The following is a 22,023-nucleotide window of genomic DNA, read 5'->3' on the forward strand; positions in this document are numbered from 1 at the left end:
TAATTATTTTTGTGTCAGGTAGAGAAAAAAATTATATTTTCAATCACTTAGGCGTTTCTGGCAATTTAGCAGAATGTGAAATAAGATTAAATTACTATAATTTTATAGGTAGTCTTTATTTTCTGAAAATAATTGTCACATCTAGAGATGAGATTTTATTATCATACACATACTTATGCATCCTTGATGATCCTGAGTATATTCAACTCTAGCTCCATTTCCATGACTGTTCAAAGTGGAGAAGGAACATTCAACATGATATTGAGAATCTAAAGTCCATGTGTCATGAAGCTTCCTGTTGGATAATCTTGAGTGCCTCCAACTCCAGGTTACTACCATGAATGTTCAAAGTAGAGAAAGAGCATTCAGGATGGTGTTGAGAATCTAAACTCCATGTGTTTGGAGACCACTATATTCAGCAAATAACTTAAAAATCAAACTCACCTACCTTCCTCACCACGCGCCTCATAACCCATATATGCCAAAATATGCATGTCCAGCATGGACTTCACAGGTCACCTCAGAACCCATTGAGTGAGAGTTCTAACAAATTATTCTCAACCCTGAGGGGTCACCTCATAAGTGAAGAAAAAGATGTCAAATGAAGAAAGTAGGGGAGTTATCCTTTCACAATGATAGCTATTCATCAAATCATCACATCTATGAGTTGGAGTGAATGAAATTCTGTGCAACCCTGAGAATGCTTCAGAAGGACTTTATTGGATCCAGAGTATTTAGGGATATCCTGAAAGTTTGGTGAAAGATTATTTACAAAGCAAGTCTTTCTTTGTAGGCAAAGAGAATTGGAAGCATTATATGACCTGGAACCTGTTGACCGTTTGCTGGATTCTTGGTGCCTTAGTTACAACTCTCTCCCCCGCCCCCACCCCCGCAATGTGGAGAAAGCATGAAATAATGTTTACATTCCTGTGCAATGCCAGCCACATTTATATATGATACAAGAATGGATTCTGCATTGTCTTCTAGCACAGTTGAAGTCAGAACAAAGCAATTTTCATTGGAATGTTGGTTAAAGCATGTACTGATCAGTGTGTCATGGACATTTTGGAATTGTTCACCAGTAGAGATGAACCAAGAACATTGGCAGAAACATAACATGAATATTAACATTAAAATTGCTCCTAACTCCAACCTGAGTAAAAGATATCGACTTTAGCAGAATTATAATTTCTACAAATTGTCTCTCGCATACCTGTGTACCTGTGATCAATTTATTGAATTTTTTTATTGTGCTGGGGAAATAGGTTAAAGGCAGGATAGCCACGAACAGCAAAATCTGGCACAGTGGGGAAAAAGTGGGAGTGATAACAGGAAACATTTTCCCATCTGATTCTTTCATCTAATGATGGCACACTTCATGGGCCACTTAATAGTTTCACATGGCCTTGCTCACTGTTTTTAGTTAATCACTGTTTACAAAGCAGAAATGGTGAACCAATCAATGATCTTGAGAATATGTGGCTGTTTCCAAATGTGAAAACACTGTGGCAATGTAGGTCATGAAGAATACAAAACTGTCTGGCATCCTTTATCCTGGTTGCAGTGTCTGGTTTAAATTAACCAAGACTGAAGTTTAAATACAGATACTGCTCCTCACAGGAACAATTGAAGGATCTGTTTTCAGAATTTCAGCATTCAGGGACATGCTCTCCTGCATTGGTTTCACAGTTCATTTAGTACAACTTTAATTTTCTCCCAAGAATATTTTATATTTATTTTCTAAGACTTTTCATCCAACTATTTGAATGAAATGATTTATGGTCTTGTTAAATCCCCTGAACATAACTCATCATATTTTTAGAATTTAAAGGAAACTGTAATTGCATGGTATTTTTGTGTTGTGCCAGAAGTATGGGTTTGGGCTCAAACACAGCCAACACCTATTCTCTTTATGTCACTAACTAATTTCAAGATGTTTTCCTGGTAGAATAGAAACATCAGAAGATATGTCACCCAATGTCAAATTTGCACACTTCCTTGACTAATTGGATGATGACTAATTTCAAGATGTTTTCCTGTTGGAATTGAAACATCAGAAGATGTGTTACATAGTGTCAAACTTGTGTTCTTAATCATTTCTACCGGTGGACTAGCTTTCTTCCAGTAATTCTTTATTTGCACACTTTCTGCCTAATAGACCATGAGCTGGGAGGATCGGGGAAAATTACCTCCTTAAGTATAATCCAATGCCAAGTTTTGTTCCTCCCTTCCAAAGCTGCAGATATCTGATAAATCAAAGAAAATAGCCACAAGAGTAACCAGAACAGCCCTTCAAGTCTGCATCACCATTCAGTATGATCATGAATATATCATATTCCTGGTTTTTCTCCATACTGATTCTTTTAGATACAAGAGCCACATCCAGCTACCTTTAGAATATATATCACATACTTGCCTCAACAACTTTCTGTGGTAGGGTTTCACAAGTTCATAGCCCTCTCTCTGAGTGAAGAAGTTTCTCATCTTCTAAGTCCTGAATGGCTTTCCCCTTATCATGAGACTGTGGCCCTTTGTTCTGGATTTCCCCAACATCAGGAACATTAACCCTGTCTAGTCCTGTTAGAATTTTACGTCTCAATGAGATCCCTTCTCATTCTTCCAAATTCCAATGAGTATAACCATAGTTCTATCCATTTATTCTTCCTATGTCTGACCTGTCATCCCTGAATCAATCTGGTGAACCTTCACTGCATTCTATCAATAGCAAGAATGTCTTTCACAAGACATAAGAGCAGAAGTAGCCAATCGGCCTGTCAGGTCTGCTCCTCAGATCAGGAGACCAAACCTGTACACAATGCTGGATATATGGCCTCACCAAGGCCCTGCATTTTAGACGGGTTACATGAGATTGCCAAAAAGTAGGCTGGTTTAATGCTAATGAGCCATGACGCAGTGTATAAACCAATGGCTATGAAACTGCAATTAATAGGAAACACTCCAAATTTCCTGCTTTCCCAGCATTACCTCTTTCGTGATAGCAATTGCATTGAGGTTCTCATCTCCCACTGCCGCTTTATACATCACTCTATGGCATATTACTCATGTCTTCCACTGTGAAGTCAGACTCAAAATAGTCCATTTTGATCATCAGTTATTTCCGCATTACCCATTATTAATTCCTTCTTTTCATCTTCAAAGGGACTTATGTTTAGTTACTCTTAGAACAGTGGTTCTCAACCTTTTTCTTTCCATTCACATACCACTAAGTATTCCCTATGCCACAGGTGCTCTGTGATTAGTAAGGGATTGCTTGAGGTGGTATATGGGTGGAAAGAAAAAGTTTGAAAACCACTGTTTTAATTGTGCCTAATTGACTCATTAAGCGCCAATGACAATTTTTCTCAAGCAAAATATTTCAGTAACAATTGGATCTAGAGCAGTGATTCTCAACCTCCCCTTCCCACTCACATACCACCTTAAGTAATCCCTTACTAATCGCAGAGCCCCTATGGCAAAGGGATTACTTAAAGTGATATGTGAGTGGAAAGTAAAAGGTTGAGAACTACTATCTTAGAGTTAAACAGGAAAGTTTGCAGATGCTGGGATCGTAGAGCATTGCACAAAAGTACTGGAGAAATTTAACAGATCACACAGCATCCAGAGGAAGTGAAGGATAACCAACATTTTGGACCTTAACCTTTCATCAAATTAGTTACTCTTTCCTCTTTTGTATATTTCTAAAAAGCTTTAGTTTATATGGAGCTATCTTTCCTTTCTTTATTGATTTCTTAGAGTTTTTTTTGCTACTTTTTAAAGTTTTGTCATCTTCTAATTTCCCATTACTCTTGACCACAGCTTTTAATTTGATGCCTTCCTTTATTTCCTTAATTATCCACTGATGGCTATCCCTACCCTTGATTTTACCTGAGATATACCTTTGTTGAGGACTTTTGAAAATCTCTGAAAGTCCTCCACTATAACTCAAGTCTCCCACCATTTAGGTTGTTTTTCCAATCTACATTCTCCTCCTCCCTCATTCCATTGCCTTTGTTTAGCCACAACATTCTTGTTTTGGATTTTAATTTCTTATGCCTCCTCTTTATTAGAAATTCAACCACATTATGGATCACTCTGAAAGGATTCCTAACTATCAGATAATTAATGCCACTTGTCACATTACACAGGATCAAATCTAATGTACATGCACACTTGTAGATTTTGTTACATGCAGCTCAAAAAAAAATCCCACAGATGCATGTACGAACTCTTCCTCGAGGCTGCCTCATCCAACTTGATTTGACCAATGAACAAGTAGGTTAAAATCCCCCAGGTCAACTGCCCTTCCATTCTTACGAGCATCAGTTATTTCTTTATTTATTGCCTTTGTTATTATTTGGTGGCCTTTAGACTATTCCCTTATTATTCCTAATCTCAACCCAGATTAATTAAATATTTTGCTCCTTTGAACCTATATAATTTCTCACAAACTCCCTGATTTTATTCTTCATTAAGAATGCTACCCAATCTCTTACCGTCCTGCCTATCCCTTCTGAATTATCTGATACCTCAAGATATTTAATTCCTCATCATCTCCACCCTACAATCACTTCTCTGTAATGATCGATTTGTATTGATTTGTCATCCAAGATCAACTTTGTTTTGAATGCTATGGGTATTCAGATAAAGTGCTCTTATGCTCATTGACTTTTAACAATCTAGTTGCAATGTGGTCTATTTTGTCTCATGAACTTGATTCTTATGTCTTCCACTTTTGGTTTTCTCTCCTAACTTTTGCTTCTTTCTCCATTTCACTTCCCTCTATCCTTCTGCACAGGTTCCCATCCATCTGTCAACAGCATGAGCAAACAACCCTCTGGGACATTAGGTGCTTTTAAGCTGCAGCACTCAGGTAGCCCTCCTGGGACTTAGGTGCGATTAGTGGGTCAAAAGTGCCTCCAGCATCTTTTAAGCTGAGGGGGGATAGCCCCAGTAAATCACCAACCCGGCGATTTAAGGGGGATCCCATCCCCGTGATGACACAATAAGTGATGCATTTCGCAAACTAGTCTCCCCCGTCCCCCCACCAGCTGTCTGTCTCCCTCCTGCCATCAAGTGTGCTCACCCCTCAGCAGCCAACCCCTCTGCCCCCCAGCCCGGCGATTGCGGCAGCCCCGCTGACCGTGGCATCCCCCCGGCCCCATCGATCCCAGAGACCCCTCTGCCCTGCTGGCGACCCCTCTTTCCCCTTCTGCCGAGGATTCCCTTTGATGCCACCGTGCAAGTGCTGACATCACAGGAGTAACTGGGGCGGCCATTTTCACTTTCAAGCCATGAGATGACATGACCTAGGTATATTTTAATGGGTTCCCTGACTACCTCTGAGGTTGGGCAGGGACCTGGTGCCTAACTGTGTCAGACCCTTTCAAACTGCCCTGTGAATGGAGTGCTAACCAGGCAAATTTCCCGATTAACCCCATTTTACAGTTTAATAATGCCTATTGATTCTGGTCTTTCCCTGATGTACCCTATTCAGTTTGCAATGGTCCCACCTTCCCCAGATTCAGTTCCAATGATCAAGGGAATCTGAATCACTCCCTCCTGTAACACTCCTGCCACTTGTACAGAATCAGAATCAAGATTTATAGTCAGGAACAATTCTTGGAATTCAGTGTTTTGTGGCAGCATCATAGTGTAAACATTCATATTATAACCATCTTACAACATTACTATCAAAAAATTAAAATTATAGGGCACGAAAAGTAAGACAGTGTCTTTGGTTCATTGATTATTCAGGAATCTGATGGCAGCGGGGAAGAAGCTGTCCTTGTGCCATTGAGTGCTTGTTTTTAGGTTCATCCAAACTATCTGGCTATTTCAACTCTGACCAGAATGTGGCACTGGTAGTAATCCTGAGATTACTTTCTTTGAGTTCCTTTTTTTTAATTTATCACCTTGCTCTCTTAATTTAGTTTGTCGGATTTCATCCCATTCTTAGGAAAATTCTTGTTTCCTATATGCACCACGTCAACTGCCTGTTCACCCTCCCACTTCAGAATGCCCTGCAGCTGCTCCAAATTATCCTTGACCTTAACACTTAGGAGGCAACACACCAATTGAAAGTCCGGCTTGCAGCACAGAAATGCCTATCTCTTCTCATCATGGAAAGCCCTATCACTAATGATCTGCCACTCTTTCTCCAGCCACCACGGTGCCATGAACTTGGTGACTTCTACCTTCCGCAATGAGCCATTTTCCCCAATAGTATCCAAAGCAGATTCTTTTAAATGTCAAAATCGACTTTTTTCAGAGTTACAAATAAATAGTGCAACGTCTTTCCACATTCGCAGTGTCATATTCCTATATACACAAAGGAAAAACAGCATAATCTTTTTAATAGTGTCATGTTTGTATTTACATTCTGGTACTGTACCTTGAAGCATTTACCATTTTTAATACCTTTGTCATTATTGTTCCCCCACCCTCCAGGATTACATTCCCTTTTGTTGTTTGAGGGGCTTCCCCACCAATTTTATCTCCTCAATATCTGGTAGTGGAAGGATCTTTGACTCTGGTCCTTCCTCAAAGAGCTCTTATTTTGGCCACACCATGTCTCAGTGCATCCCTCATCCTGGAATATTCCAGTTGACAGTATTCCCTCATTGACATCTCACTGTACTAGAGGAAAAACAACTTTGAACAGACCAAAGAGCGTATTTCAGTGAGTTGATGATCTCACAGCAGATTTGGATGTCCGGCTCTGTGTGCATGTCCAGGAACAGCCAATAAATCCGAGTCCTGCTGCTGGGGACGGTCTGTAACAAGAACCCTTGCATCTTTCTCTACAAACTCTTAGCAAATCCATAGTCTGCAAAGAGATGGGCAACTGTCTTCTCCCCATCATAATTGTCTCAAGAGCAATGTGTATTGGGGATGATATATCATCAGCACAAGAAAGATCTGACTGGGAGCCAGAATAGGACCTTCTGCCTGGGTTTTGCTGATGAGTTAATTCTGCACTCTATCTGTTTTCAAGGAAGATGGCCACAGGGGGAACTCCTGCACTATTTTCCTGCTGCTGCTCTGCCCAATGGTCACCTTACCCCCTTAAACTGTGGTGTGACTAATTCACTTAACGGATTGTTCGTGAAATTTTGAGCACTACGGACGTTCCAAAGTGAATCCATAAGCACCTCCACAGGGTCTGTCAGGAATTGCAGTTGGATGCACATCCTGCCCCTCTAGTCATCAGGAACGCTGACACATTCCTGAGCTCCCACATTGTACAGGAGGAAAAAGTCATGGGCCTAAGATCCTCTGTCAGGACTAAAAACTTACAGAGGAAAAACAAAATCTGGCTGACTTGGGAAGAAGGGAAGATTTACTTTGATCTTGTCTTAGTGCTGTTCTCCTTCCATGCTGAAGCCTGGAATTCCCCAAAGCTTCGTATTCACCATGCTTGGCCTGAGAAGCACAGCAGCCCTTCTCCAAATAGTCACTGCAAAATGGCAGCTCCACTACAGTTAGCCTCCCTTTTATTATTCACTTTAAACTAACAGGCACTTCTAAAACAAAGCTCATCTTGCTCTTGTCAGGCAACCAAAACCTGACTGATGTTCTGTTTTCTATTCTATTGTTTCACACTTTTACCATGGTAGGCAGATTGATTGTAACTAGGAATGCTATCTTTTACAAGAATAGTGAGGTTTATTTGGTGGAAGATAATGCCTCCTTGCATCTTTGGTACTGTGTTACATTATTGTGGTCGAAAAGAAATGCAGTCTGTTTCAATGATGTCACAACTCTTCACCACATAGAAAATGATGTATTGAAAGCAAAGTTTGGATTCGCCATTAAATGTTTAACACCAATAGGCATGGATGGAAAAATGAAGTGAATGTTTTTCAGAAAAGCCCCTGAAACAATATGCACCTATGTGATTTGGACTAATATCTTTTCCAGTTTTGTTACAGATGCTGAGTGAATAAAACCAAACTGGAAGGATTCAGTCCCATCCATGGAGAGAAATTATCAGTCAACATTATGGATCAGGACACTTAATCGAGACTCAAGTTCCATGTTCCTGGTGCTGCCTGTTTCTATGTCAACAAATAGTTCCGCCTCAGTTACTCATTCAATCTCATCAAATGTTAAGCAAGTCTACAATGAACTCTGAACTGAAGTGGCATTCTCGATTTGGAAGATGATTTAGATGGAACACATTTTCTCCACAGTCAAAAAGCAGTAAGTCAGAATCTAAACACAATAAGATCTATTTCCAATAATATTTTATTTGAAATATTTTTCTCTATCCCACTCTCCCACAGAAAAAGATACATCATCCTCAAAACTACTGGAAGGAGAAATCAGAAGTGATTTGGGGTCTGGTTGGATATTGGAACAAGATATTATTATGTACTAATTTTACCAAGAGAGACTTAAGCATGTCAACGTCTTTGAAGCAGGTGTTTCATAAGGACAAGACTTTTCGGCCAAAGAAGAAGTTTGAACCTGGCACTCAGAGGTTTGAACTCCACAAAAAAGCACAAGCATCTTTGAGTTCGGGGGTAGACCTTAAGGGAGCAGTACAGTTGCCCATTGGGGAAGACCTTCATGATTGGATCGCTGTCCACGTAGTGGACTTTTTTAACCGCATTAATCTGATCTATGGGACAATATGTGAGTTCTGTACTGAAAGAAGCTGCCCTATCATGCAAGGGGGTCAGAAATATGAGTATCGCTGGCAGGACGATTACATGTACAGGAAACCCACACCACTACCAGCTCCACAATACATGAACCTCTTGATGGATTGGATTGAAGTCCAAATCAACAATGAAGAAATCTTCCCTACAAGGATTGGTGAGTCATCTTTAGGTTCAGGGAAAATGTAGCTTGGAACTCTTGAAAAACAAACAGAAAATGTAGGAAATGTTCAACTGGTTATGCAGCATTTGTGGAGAGAGAAAACATTTCAGCTGGATACCTCTTCATTGTAAATTGGATTTCACTGGATGGTCATCAACTTAAAACATTATTTTTGTTTTACTTTGTACATTATTCTCATAACATTTCAATAAACCAATTAAGTTTAAAGAGAGGTATGAACTAGGGCCCTGGTGAGTTTAAAGGGATCATGAGGAATGGGACACTGGTGTATTTTAAGGATAGGGTGATTATCTGAATTTTACTGGGTAGAAAAAAGAGAAATAGAGGATAGGGAAAAAGGGCACTGTTCTCTTCCATAAAAATAGTTTTGAAGGCTGTACTGTCTATCTGGTGCTAGAATTAAGGATACCTTACTGAATTGGAGAAGAACTTGGAATAGGAAGAGAAAGGATCTACTTACTTATGGCAAATTATTACCTGAGCCGTATGCAAATTGGCAAAAGATAAATAGATTCAGGGAGACCAATGCATGACTCAAAACTCAGTTTGGTCGGTATGGGTTCTGATTTGTGGGACATTGTCACCTGTTTTGGACAAGGAGAAAGCTATTCTGTTAGGATGGGCTTCATTTGAATCATTCTGGGATCAGTGTCTTGACAACTGTAAAATACGTTTGCAGGCAGAGTTTAAAGCTAAATGGGAAGGGGCAGAGCTTCAAGATGTTTAATGCTTTGAGGAAATGAAAGAAAAGTGGGACAGGATAGTGAGGGGGAAATTGACAGGGGGTGATAGAGAAGGGCAAAAAATGTAAATACAAGTTAGTAAAAACTAAAAAAATTAAGAATTTAAAAAGTTAAGAATTTTTCTAATGAATACACTTAGTATTTGGAATAAGATAAATAAGACAATGTTGGTGGTGTTAAGTGAAGGTGATATCAGAGTGGTGTTCAACAAAAAAGTCTGCAGATACTGGGGTCTAGTGCAATACACAATAGTGCTGGAGAAACTCAGCGGGTCATGCAGTAACCAGAGGAAGTAAAATGCAATCAACATTTCAGACCTGTACCCTTCCTCTGGGAGGATTAGAGTGGTGTTGAGTCATGATATAGTGGCAATGGATAGCAATTGAGAATCAGTTTGGATTGAAATCATTAGTAATGAAGAAAGACACAATAGGTGTCGTCTATAGGCTCCCAAAATGTGACCTCTCAGTTGGGTAGAGTAAAATACCTAAGGTATTTTGGAAGGGAAGTGCGATTGTAATGGGAGATTTTAACTAATACACTGACTGAATGAACCAACTACAAGTGTCTTATTTTCGAAGAACTTGTGTGTGCATCAAGGGGATTGCTTCTTGAATCAATATGTTGGAGAGGTTAAAACAAAGGGGTGGAAACAGACAACTTCCCTGGAACAGGTGATTTTATACTTGCCCATGAGTCATGAGGAAGGTTGATTAAGAGATTTTGTAGTTCAAGATTCCAACGAGATAGTGAGCACAAAATGAACAAATCCAGATGAAGTTTGAGGGGGAACACCACAGGAGAAAAACCACTGACTTCAACTTAAATAAGTCTAATTATAATGTCATGAAGGTAGACTAACCAAAGGTGACTTGGACAAATAAATCAAGAGGCAGGTCAGTCAATGGACTGAGGCAGATATCCAAGCAGCTGGTCCTTGGCACTCAGCAGGAATTTGTCCCAATTTTTTTTATTCGGACGCCTGCCAACATTTTTCCGTACTCAAACCAGAAGCATTGGTTATGTAGTTTTACCTTTGCTATATAAAGGACACTGTTTTACCTGCTGAATTTCTTCAACATTTTGTGTTTTCACTTCACCCACTGTGTCTACAGATTTTTGTGTTTTACATTTGTCCCAATTACTTATCAGTGAGTTCTACAGTGGCAGTCAGAGTGGATGCAATGGAAGGCTATGCTCTGAGGCAGTACGGGTGGAGATTAAAAATTTAAAAAAGTACAATCTCTCTGCTTTTGCAATAGCCATCGAGAAACAAACAGTCATGTAGACAGAAAGGTGTAAAAGCAACAGGCCTGATATAGCGGGAAACTTTAATTTCCCTAATATAAACTGGGAAATCCTTAGAGCAAGAGGCTTAGATGAGGAAGAATTTGTTAAGTGCATCCAGGAGTGTTTTTTTTCACACTGTCAACCATATCAATCAAAATACATACAAACATTTCCCTCTTAAATATACACAGTGGCATTTTCTCCCCTTTTTTCCCTCCCCCCTTCCCACCCCCCTCCAAACCCATTAAACGTTCAACATATATAATACATTAAAACCATTAATCACACATTGAAAATAAACAAGAAAATTGTGTCATCTACTTTTACACACTGAATCAAGTCATTTTGTTTTCTTATCATTTTGGGGGGTGGAGGTCCGAGGCAAGTCCTCTCTTGTTATGTTCCATGTACGGTTCCCAAATTTGTTCGAATAATGTGACTTTATTTTTTAAATTGTATGTAATTTTTTCCAATGGAATACATTTATTCATTTCCATGTACCATTGCTGTTCACTCAGGCTCTCTTCTGATTTCCAAGTTGACATTATAAATTTTTTTGCTACAGCTAAGGCTATCATAATAAATCTTTTTTGCGCTTCATCCAGTTTGAGGCCTAATTCTTTACTTCTTATATTACTTAGAAGAAAGATCTCTGGATTTTTTGGTATGTTGCTTTTTGTGATTTTATTTAATATCTGATTTAGATCTTCCCAAAACTTTTCCACTTTCGCACATGCCCAAATTGCATGTACTGTTGTTTCTGTTTCCTTCTTACAGCAAAAACATCTATCTGATAATGTTGGATCCCATTTTTTTTTAACTTTTGGGGTGTGATATATAACCTGTGTAACCAATTATATTGTATCATGTGTAACCTTGTATTTATTTTATTATATTCTTCATAGTACCAGAGCATAACTTTTCCCATATTTCATTTTTTATCTTTATGTTTAACTCTTTTTCCCACTTTTGTTTGGGTTTATAGCTTATTTCAGCATTTTCCTTCTCTTGCAGCTTGATGTACATGTTTGTTATGAATCTTTTTATTATCATTGTTTCTGTAATCACATATTCAAAGCTGCTTCCTTCTGGTAATCTCAGTCTGCTTCCCAATTTATCCTTTAAGTAGGCTTTCAGTTGATGGTATGCAAACATTGTACCATGAGTTATTCCATATTTGTACTTCATTTGTTCAAATGTTAATAAATTATTTCCCAAAAAACAATTTTCTATTCTTTTAATCCATTCTTTTAATCCATTTTCTATTCTTTTAATCCATTTTCTCTTCCATATATTGAGTAAATTATGCAGTACTGGTGAGCTTTTATATTGCACCAGCTTTTCATCCCACTTATAAAGTATATGTTCCAGTACCTTCTCCCCTATTTTATCTAGCTCTATCTTAGTCCAATCTGGTTTTTCCCCTTGTCTGATAAAAATCTGATAAATACCTTAATTGTGCTACTCTATAATAATTTTAAAAGTTTGGTAACTGCAAATCACCTTGTTTGTACCTCGCTGTTAATTTATCTAACGCTATCCTCGGTTTCTCCCTTTCCATAAGAATTTCCTTATTATTCTCTTTAGTTCATTGAAGAATTTCTCTGTTAGGGGAATTGGTAACGATTGAAATAAGTATTGTATTCTTGGGAAGACATTCATTTTAATGCAATTTACCCTCCCTATCAATGTTAGTGGTAATTCTTTCCAATGTTCTAAGTCTTCCTGTAATTTCTTCATTAATGGCTGATAATTTAATTTGTACAGGTGGCTTAAATTATTATCTAATCTAATACCTAGGTATCAGATTGCATGTGTTTGCCATTTAAATGGTGATTCTTTTTTAAATTCTGTATAATCCACATTACTCATCGGCATCACTTCACTTTTATTTGCTTTGATCTTGTACCCCGATATTTCTCCATATTCCTTCATTTTCTTATGTATTTCTTTTATTGATATTTCTGGTTCTGTTACGTATACTATGATGTCATCTGCAAATAAATTGATTTTATACTCCTCCTTTATTTTTATCCCTTTTATTTTAATTTCTGTTCTTATCAGTTCTGCCAATGGTTCTATTGCTAAAGCAGTGAGGGAGATAGTGGACATCCTTGCTGAGTTGACCTACTTAATTTAAATTGGTTCGATACATATCCATTTACTGTCACCTTCACCAATGGTCCATTATATAATGCTTTAATCCAATTAATATATTTTTCTGGTAAGTTGAACCTCCGTAATACTTTGAATAAATAATCCCATTCTACCCTGTCAAAGGCTTTTTCTGCGTCTAAAGCAACAGCCACTGTTGGCATCTTATTTCCTTGAACTGCATGAATTAAATTAATAAATTTACAGACATTATCCGCTGTTCGTCTTAATAAATCCAGTTTGATCTAGTTTTACTATTTTTGGTTCACGGTCAGCTAATCTGTTTGCTAATAATTTTGCTATTATCTTATAATCTAAATTAAGTCGAGATATTGGTCTATATGATGCTGGTGTTAATGGATCCTTCCCCGTCTTTGGTATTACTGTAATGCTATCTTACATGAATCTGGCAAATTTTGTGTTTCTTCTATCTGGTTCATTACTTCCAGGAGAGGAGGAATTAATAACATTTCTTAAAGCAGCATGTAGGTAGTCCAACCAGGGAAGGTGCCATGCTGAATTTTGTACTGGGAAATTATTTCGGCAAGGCAATTGGAGTCTCCGTGGAAAAACATTTTATGAATTATCCTTAAATTTCAAGATAGTTATGAATAAGAATAAGCCTGGACCTCATGGGAGATACTAAATTAGGGGAGAGCAAAATACTAAGGGCAGGAGCTAGGGAGAGTTAATTAGGACCAACTTTTACCAGGTAAGTTTGCAGCTGACATGTTGGAGTTGTTTGAGGAACCAGCTAATTAGAGATTAGCATGTTCCAGAAAGGAAGAAGGACAGGAATGGCAGGATAAGGTAACGGATGATGAGAAAGGTAATGAATCTTGTTAAAAAGGAAGTATTAGTTTAGAAAGCAACAATCAGAGAGAGTACTGGAGGAAAATAAGGATGGCAGGAGACAGCTCAAGGAGGGCATAAAGGCAGCAAAAAGGGGTAATGAAATGTCCTTGGTGAGCAGAATTAAAAAGAATCCCAAGGCATTTTGTACTAACATTAAAAATAAGATGACTCAGGAAAAGATAGGATCACTCAAGGACCAAGGTGGAAATTTATGCCTGGAGTCAAAGGAAATGGATGACCATTAAATGATTATTTTGTGTCAGAATTCACCTAGCAGAAGGACGCAGGATAGTAAATAACAGTGTGGCAAATGGTATTTTGAGATCAAGAAAGAAATTATGCTTGGTCTTTTTACAACCATGAGGCCAACAGGGCCTGATTGGATATATCTTAGGCTGCTGATAAAGGCAAGTGATAAGATTGCTGGGGCCTTGAGAAAGATCTTTGTATCTTCATCAGGAACAACTGAGGTCTCGGAAGACGAGAGAATAGATAATGTTATGCCTTTGTTGAAGAAGGAAAATAGGGATAATCCAGGAAGTTATAGGCCATATTAAATAAAAGTTTGAAAGTAATGTTGCAGCTATATAAATCTTCTTTTGGGCCACTCTTGGATCACAATTCTGGTCACCCAATTACAAGCAGGATGTGGAGGCTTTGGAAAGGGTACAGAAGATATTTCCTTGCCTCTTGGAATGAGATATTTGCGAAGGTTGGACAAACTGGGGTTTCTTTGGCAAGTAGGAGGCTAAAGGAACACCTGATAAAAGTGTATCAAATTCTGAGTCAAAATCTTTTCTCCAGGGTAAAAGTGTCACATACTAGCAGGTATGTGAGGAATTCATTACGCTTAGTGGTGGATGCTAGGATTGGGCTGCCATGAGCAGTGGTGAAAGCAGACACAATATTACTATTTAAAGAGTTTCTTCATAGGCACATCAATATGGAGGGGATAGAGGGATACTTATGCAAGCAGAATAGTTTTAGTGTGATTTGGCCATCATGTTCTATGTTCTAACTCTCCACTTTTAAGAACATAAGGGCGTTTGCATGTTTTTTAACCCTTTTTTTGTATTCTTTGTAGTCTATCGTCGTCTCCTCTCATTTCCTGCTGTGCTACTCCCACCTCTGTTCCAATTCTGCATTACCATTCTTTCTGTATTGTTTGTTCAATGTTATTATTGCTGGTAGCCAATCTCCTGACCATTTAGTTTTCCCAAAACAGCACAAATCCTACTCTTAGGACACAAGGGAGTTGTCCAACTTCACCACAAATCAAGTTTGGCAGAAGCTGATAGTTTCCTTCTGGATCAAGAGCAAAAGAGTAGGGCCCTCATACACATCCTGGGTATCCCTACCCTCACCAATTGTCTACACCCCTTAGCTCGTTATCAAGCATTCCCTTCCCTTGTCAGGGACTGCCATATGCTGCTGGATGGATCTTTCAATTCGTTTTTATTTTTCAAACCGCATGCTGGCATGAAAAATACAGAGGGCAAGTGAAACAATAATTTCTGGGAACACTTTGATCTTTTTTAAAAATTTTTTATTTTTCACACTATAAACTATATTGACCAAGATACATACAGACATTTTTCTTCTTAAATATATACAGTGTAATTTTCTCCCCCTTTTCCCCCCTCCCTTCCCTCCCTCCCTCACCCCCTTCCCCATTTATTTGAAGTTCAATCTATAAGATACATTAAACCCGTTAAACAATGTTGTCACTCAATAAAAATAAACAAGAAATTTTACTGAGTCAGTTCTTTTCGTTATCTTCTCCTTCTGTCATTTTAGGTGGTGGAAGTCTATGGTAGGATTTCTCTATTGTATTTCATGTATGGCTCCCATATTTGTTCGAATATTATAATGTTATTTCTTAAATTATATGTTATTTTTTCTAATGGAATACATTTATTCATTTCTATATACCATTGTTGTATTCTCAAGTTGTCTTCTAATTTCCAGGTTGACATAATACATTTTTTTGCGACAGCTAGGGCTATCATAACAAATCTTTTTTGTGCTCCATCCAAATCAAGTCCAAATTCTGTTTCTTATATTACTTAGGAGGAAGATCTCTGGGTTTTTTGGTATATTGCTTTTTGTGATTTTATTTAATATCTGGTTTAGATCTTCCCAAAATTTTTTCACTTTCTCACATGTCCAAATTGCATGAATTGTTGTTCCCGTTTCCTTTTTACAGCGAAAATATCTGTCTGATACTGTTGGGTCCCATTTATTTAACTTTTGAGGTGTGATGTATAGCCTGTGTATCCAGTTATATTGTATCATGCGTAACCTCGTGTTTATTGTATTTCTCATAGCTCCGGAGCATAACTTCTCCCATGTTTCATTCTTTATCTTTATGTTTAGATCTTGTTCCCATTTTTGTTTGGGTTTACAGCTTGTTTCCTCGTTCTCTTACTCTTGCACTTTGATGTACATGTTTGTTATAAATCTTTAAATTATCATTGTGTCTGCAATCACATATTCAAGATTGCTTCCTTCTGGTAACCTCAGACTGTTTCCCAATTTGTCCTTCAAGTAGGTTTTCAGTTGGTAGTATGCAAACATTGTATCGTGAGTTATATTATATTTATCCTTCATTTGTTCAAAGGATAATAATTTATTTCCCGAAAAACAATTTTCTATTCTTTTGATCCCTTTCCTCTCCCATTCTCTAAAGGAAAGGTTATCTATTGTGAAAGGGATTAGTTGATTTTGCATCAATATTAGTTTTGGTAGTTGGTAATTTGTTTTATTCCTTTCTACATGAATCTTCTTCCAAATGTTGAGCAGATGATGCAATACTGGTGAATTCCTACGTTGCACCAATTTTTCATCCCATTTATATAGTATATGTTCAGGTATCTTCTCCATCTAGTTCTAATCTGGTTTTTCCCTTGTTTGATAAAAATCTGATAGGTATCTTAATTGTGCGGCTCTATAATAATTCTTAAAGTTTGGTAGTTGTAAGCCTCCTTGTTTGTACCATTCTGTTAATTTATCTAGTGCTATCCTCGGTTTCCCCCCCTTTCCATAAGAATTTCCTTATTATTTTCTTTAACTCCTTGAAGAATTTCTCTGTTAGGTGTATTGGTAATGACTGAAATAGGTATTGTATCTTTGGTAAAATGTTCATTTTAATACAGTTTATCCTTCCTATCAGTGTTAGTGGTAAGTCTTTCCAATGCTCTAAGTTGTCTTGTAATTTTTTCATTAATGGATGGTAATTTAGTTTATATAGATGGCCGAGATTTTTATTTAGTTGTATACCTAGGTATCTCATTGCTTGTATTTGCCATCTAAATGGTGATTCTTTCTTAAACTTTGTGAAATCTGCATCATTCATTGACATTGCTTCACTTTTATTTGCGTTGATCTTGTACCCCGATACTTTTCCATATTCCTTCAATTTCCTATGTAATTCTTTTATTGATATTTCTGGTTCTGTTAAGTATATTATAACGTCATCTGCAAATAGACTGATTTTATATTCCGTCTCTTTTATTTTTATCCCTCTTATTTTATTTTCTGTTCTTATCAGTTCTGCTAGTGGTTCTATAGCTAACGCGAACAGTGAGGGAGATAGTGGACATCCCTGCCTTGTTGATCTGCTTAAGTTAAATTGTTTTGATATATATCCATTTACTGTCACTTTCACCAATGTCCCCTTATATAATGCTTTAATCCAATTAATATATTTCTCTGGTAGGCTGAATTTTTGTAATACTTTGAATAAATAATTCCATTCTACTCTGTCAAAGGCCTTCTCTGCGTCTAAAGCAACCGCTACTGTTGGAGTTTTATTTCCTTCTACTGCATGAATTAAGTTAATACATTTACAGATATTGTCTGTTGTTCGTCTTTTTTTAATAAATCCAGTTTGGTCTAGATTTAATATTTTTGGTACATAGTCGGCCAATCTGTTTGCTAATAGTTTAGCTATTATCTTATAATCTGTGTTAAGTAGAGATTTTGGTCTATATGATGCTGGTGCTAGTGGATCTTTCCCTGTCTTTGGTATTACTGTAATTATTGCTGTTTTGCATCAATCTGGTTGATTACTTCCAGGAGGGGAGGAATTAATAAGTCTTTAAATGTTTTATAGAATTCTATTGGGAATCCATCCTCTCCTGGTGTTTTATTGTTCGGTAGTTTTTTTAATATCTCCTGTAATTCTTCTATTTCAAATGGTTTTATTAATTTATTTTGCTCCTCTGTTTGTAATTTCGGTAGTTCAATTTTAGTTAGAAATTCATCTATTTTGTCTTCTTTCCCTTCGTTTTCAGTTTGATATAGTTGCTCGTAGAATTCCCTGAAGTTTTCATTGATCTCCGTTGGATTATATGTAATTTGTTTGTCCTTTTTCCTTAATGCCAATACCATTCTTTTAGTTTGTTCTGTCTTAAGCTGCCACGCTAGAATTTTGTGCGTTTTTTCTCCTAGCTCATAATATTTCTGTTTTGTCTTCATTATGTTCTTCTCCACCTTATATGTTTGTAGTGTTTCCTATTTTATTTTTTTATCTGCCAATTCTCTTTTAGTTGTATCTTCCTTTATTGCTAATTCTTTTTCTATATTTGTTATTTCCCTTTCCAACTGTTCCTTTTCCCGATTGTAGTCCTTCTTCATCTTAGTTACATAACTTATTATTTGCCCTCTGATGAACGCTTTCATTGTGTCCCATAGTATAAACTTATCTTTCACTGATTCCATATTTATTTCAAAGTACATTTTAATTTGTCGTTCAATGAATTCTCTAAAATCCTGTCTTTTAAGTAACATGGAGTTTAATCTCCATCTATACATTCTTGGTGGGATGTCCTCTAGCTCTATTGCCAATAACAGGGGTGAGTAGTCCAGTAATAGTCTAGCTTTATATTCCATTTTCCTAACTCTCCCTTGAATGTGGGCTGATAACAGGAATAGGTCTATCCTTGAGTATGTTTTCCGTCTACCCGAATAATATGAATATTCCTTTTTCTTTGGGTGTTGTTTCCTCCATGTATCCAAAAGTTGCATTTCTTGCATCAATTTAATTATAAATTTGGTTACTTTGTTCTTTCTGTTAGTTTTTTTTCCAGTTTTATCCATGTTTGAGTCCAAATTAAGGTTAAAATCCCCTCCTATTAGTATGTTCCCTTGCGTATCTGCTATCTTCAAAAAGATATCTTGCATAAATTTTTGATCTTCTTCATTAGGTGAATACACATTGAGTAAATTCCAAAATTCTGAATATATCTGACATTTTATCATTACATATCTCCCTGCTGGATCTATTATTTCCTCTTCTATTTTGATTGGTACATTTTTATTGATTAATATAGCTACTCCTCTGGCTTTTGAATTATATGATGCTGCTGTTACATGCACTATCCAATCTCTCTTTAATTTCTTGTGTTCCACTTATGTTAGATGTGTTTCTTGTATGAATGCTATATCATTTTTTTCTTTTTTCAGTAAATTTAACAGTTTGTTCCTTTTGATTTGGTTATGTATTCCATTAATATTTAAAGTCATATAGTTCAACATAGTCATTTCATACTTTGTTTATCTTTCCTTTCTGTTTCCTCATCACCACCTTCCCTTCTTATCCATTTCTGCTTTCTTTTTTTGAACACATTGTAAGACAACACTTCTAAAACATAAAATATTTCCACTATTCTCATATCTAAAATTCCTTTAACTCCAATAGTCTCTCCCCTTTCTGAGTTGCCCTTTGTCCCTTGTCAGGCAACCACATCTCCCCTCTCCATTTGAATTTGCGAATCCGCTCCCAAGTGTCAACTGATTTCGCAGTGACTGTTATTCTTCCCCACCCAGCCCCCCACAGAAAAGATTTTAATCTTCATATATAACATAGGTCACTCTCTTAATTCCCTCCTTACTTCCTTTCTTCCCTTTCTTTCCCTTCTTAGTTCTTACTTATACTCTATTATATATATGTGTGTGTATATATATATATATATATATATATATATGTAGATATAAATAATTTGTTGTCATTTTTGTTGTTGTTACATCTCTTCATCTCTCTGTCTGTTTTGTAGTTGTTCTGCAAATTTTCGTGCTTTTTCCGGATCCGAGAATAGTTTGCCTTGCTGCCCCAGGATAACTATTTTAAGTACCGCTGGGTATTTTAACATTAATTTATAACCTTTTTTCCATAGGGTTGTTTTTGCTGCATTAAACTCCTTCCTCTTCTTCAGAAGTTCAAAACTTATATCTGGGTAGAAAAAGTTTTTTTGACCCTTGTATTCCAGTGGTTTTTTTGTCTTCTCTTATTTTTTAATTGCCTTCTCCAATATATTTTCTCTTGTTGTATATCTTAGGAATTTTACTAGAATGGATCTTGGTTTTTGTTGTGGTTGTGGTTTAAGGGCTAATATTCTGTGTGCCCTTTCTATTTCCATTTCTTCCTGTAATTCTGGTCTTCCTAGGACCCTGGGGATCCATTCTTTTATAAATTCTTTCATATTTTTGCCTTCTTCATCTTCCTTAAGGCCCACTATCTTTATATTGTTTCTTCTATTATAATTTTCCATTATATCTATGTTCTGAGCTAACAGCTCCTGTGTTTCTTTAAATTTTTTATCAGATTCTTCTAATTTCTTTTTTAAGTCATCTACCTCCATTTCTATGGCTGTTTCTCGTTCTTCTACCTTGTCTACTCTTTTTCCTATATCTGTCATGATCATCTCTAATCTATTCACTTTTTCTTCTGTACCTTTTATTCTTCTTTTTATTTCACTGAATTCTTGTGTCAGCATTCTTTTAATGTTTCCATATATTCTTTAAAAATGTTTTTATCTATGTACTGTCCCTTCCCTTCATCTTCCATTTCTCTGTGTAGAGTTTGATGTTCTCCCTCCTCTTCCTCTGAGTCGACTCCAGGATCTGTGTCCTTTACCTCAGTCTCTTCTGATTTTCTTGTTGGGTTGTTTATTTTATTTTGTTGGGTATTTTTGTTCTTCTTATTTTTATTAAAGGTGTCTTGGTGTTGGTCTTCTTCCTCTGGGTTGGTCATCTGTTGTTTCTTTGATTTCCTATTTTTATTCTCTTCCTTCTTGTTCTCGTTATTTTCTATGTTTTCCTGTTGAGAGGATTCGCGCATGCGCGATTGTGCACTTTTGTTTGGCTCCGTGAGCCATTTTTGTAGTCCTGAGTTCGGGGTTTCCACTGACCTCAGGGAGCGGGCTTCTCTCTCCACGGCGGGCTTCCTCGTACCGGTAAGGCCTTCACCTTCCTCCTCCAACATCCTTCCTTCTTCTTTTCTTCCTGTTGTTTTTGGTTTTTCTTTCTTCACTGCCATTTTCTCCACACTTTCACTTTCACTTTGTTATGGTTTCTATGTTTGTGCCTTTGTTTTTTCTCTATCTTTTTTTTACTTTTCTGGAGAGGGCTGGAGTTCCCCTACCGGCCACTACTCCATCACGTGACTCCTCCGGAACACTTTGATCTGATGTGACTTGGCTGGAGTGTGAACTTTGACAACTGTCTTTGCTGGGAGTTATCGAACAGGTCATTTTAAATTTCACTGTATTTTTTCTATTTGTATTTTACAGGGATTCCCTTTCCCAAGAACTTTCTTCAGATTTGTAAGAAGATTCTCTGCCGACTTTTTCGAGTCTTTGTTCATGTTTACATCCATCATTTTGATCGGCTCAGCACCATGGGGGCAGAAGCACATGTTAATACATGTTATAAGCACTTCTATTATTTTGTAACAGAGTTTAAACTCGTAGACCGCAAGGAATTAGAACCTTTGGTATGTATGATATAAGACATATTTAACATCATCCACTGTTTTATTAGCAGCTGTTCATTCATGTTGAAATCATGTAAAACTATGCATAGCAACCATTGGCAGGTTTTCATTCTATTAAGTAATCCCTGTCTATGTAGCATTCTTCAAAGTACAGTTATCCCCCGCTTTCCGAAAGTAGAGCGTTCCTATGAAAACTTTTGTAAGCCAAAATGGTAAAAAGCGAAGAAACAATTACTATTAATTTGTATGGGAAAAAAATTTTTGAGCGTTTCCCAGACCTACTGCCCCGCACTCTCCCAGCAGCCCACTCTCAGTCCCCACATTGATTCTTCTGCCCTGTGCTCTCCTGACAGCACGCTA

The 22,023-nt window shown here is 37.2% G+C and overlaps 1 protein-coding gene across 7 annotated transcripts in view; it reads left to right on the forward strand.

The window, feature by feature from the left end:
* LOC138757368 (MOB kinase activator 3B) overlaps positions 1 to 22,023 on the forward strand; it is a 108,105-nt gene that overhangs the window by 81,894 nt on the left and 4,188 nt on the right. For all 7 annotated transcript variants that reach the window (XM_069924579.1, XM_069924566.1, XM_069924604.1 and 4 more), the window contains 3 exons: positions 7,921 to 8,202; positions 8,286 to 8,820; positions 21,461 to 21,663. In XM_069924579.1, the coding sequence (XP_069780680.1) occupies positions 8,403 to 8,820; positions 21,461 to 21,663 (621 nt within the window). In that variant the 5' untranslated portion in view covers positions 7,921 to 8,202; positions 8,286 to 8,402. The remainder of the gene's footprint in view (positions 1 to 7,920; positions 8,203 to 8,285; positions 8,821 to 21,460; positions 21,664 to 22,023) is intronic.

The sequence above is a fragment of the Narcine bancroftii genome, chromosome 1 (assembly GCF_036971445.1).
Source record: "Narcine bancroftii isolate sNarBan1 chromosome 1, sNarBan1.hap1, whole genome shotgun sequence".
NCBI lineage: Eukaryota > Metazoa > Chordata > Chondrichthyes > Torpediniformes > Narcinidae > Narcine > Narcine bancroftii.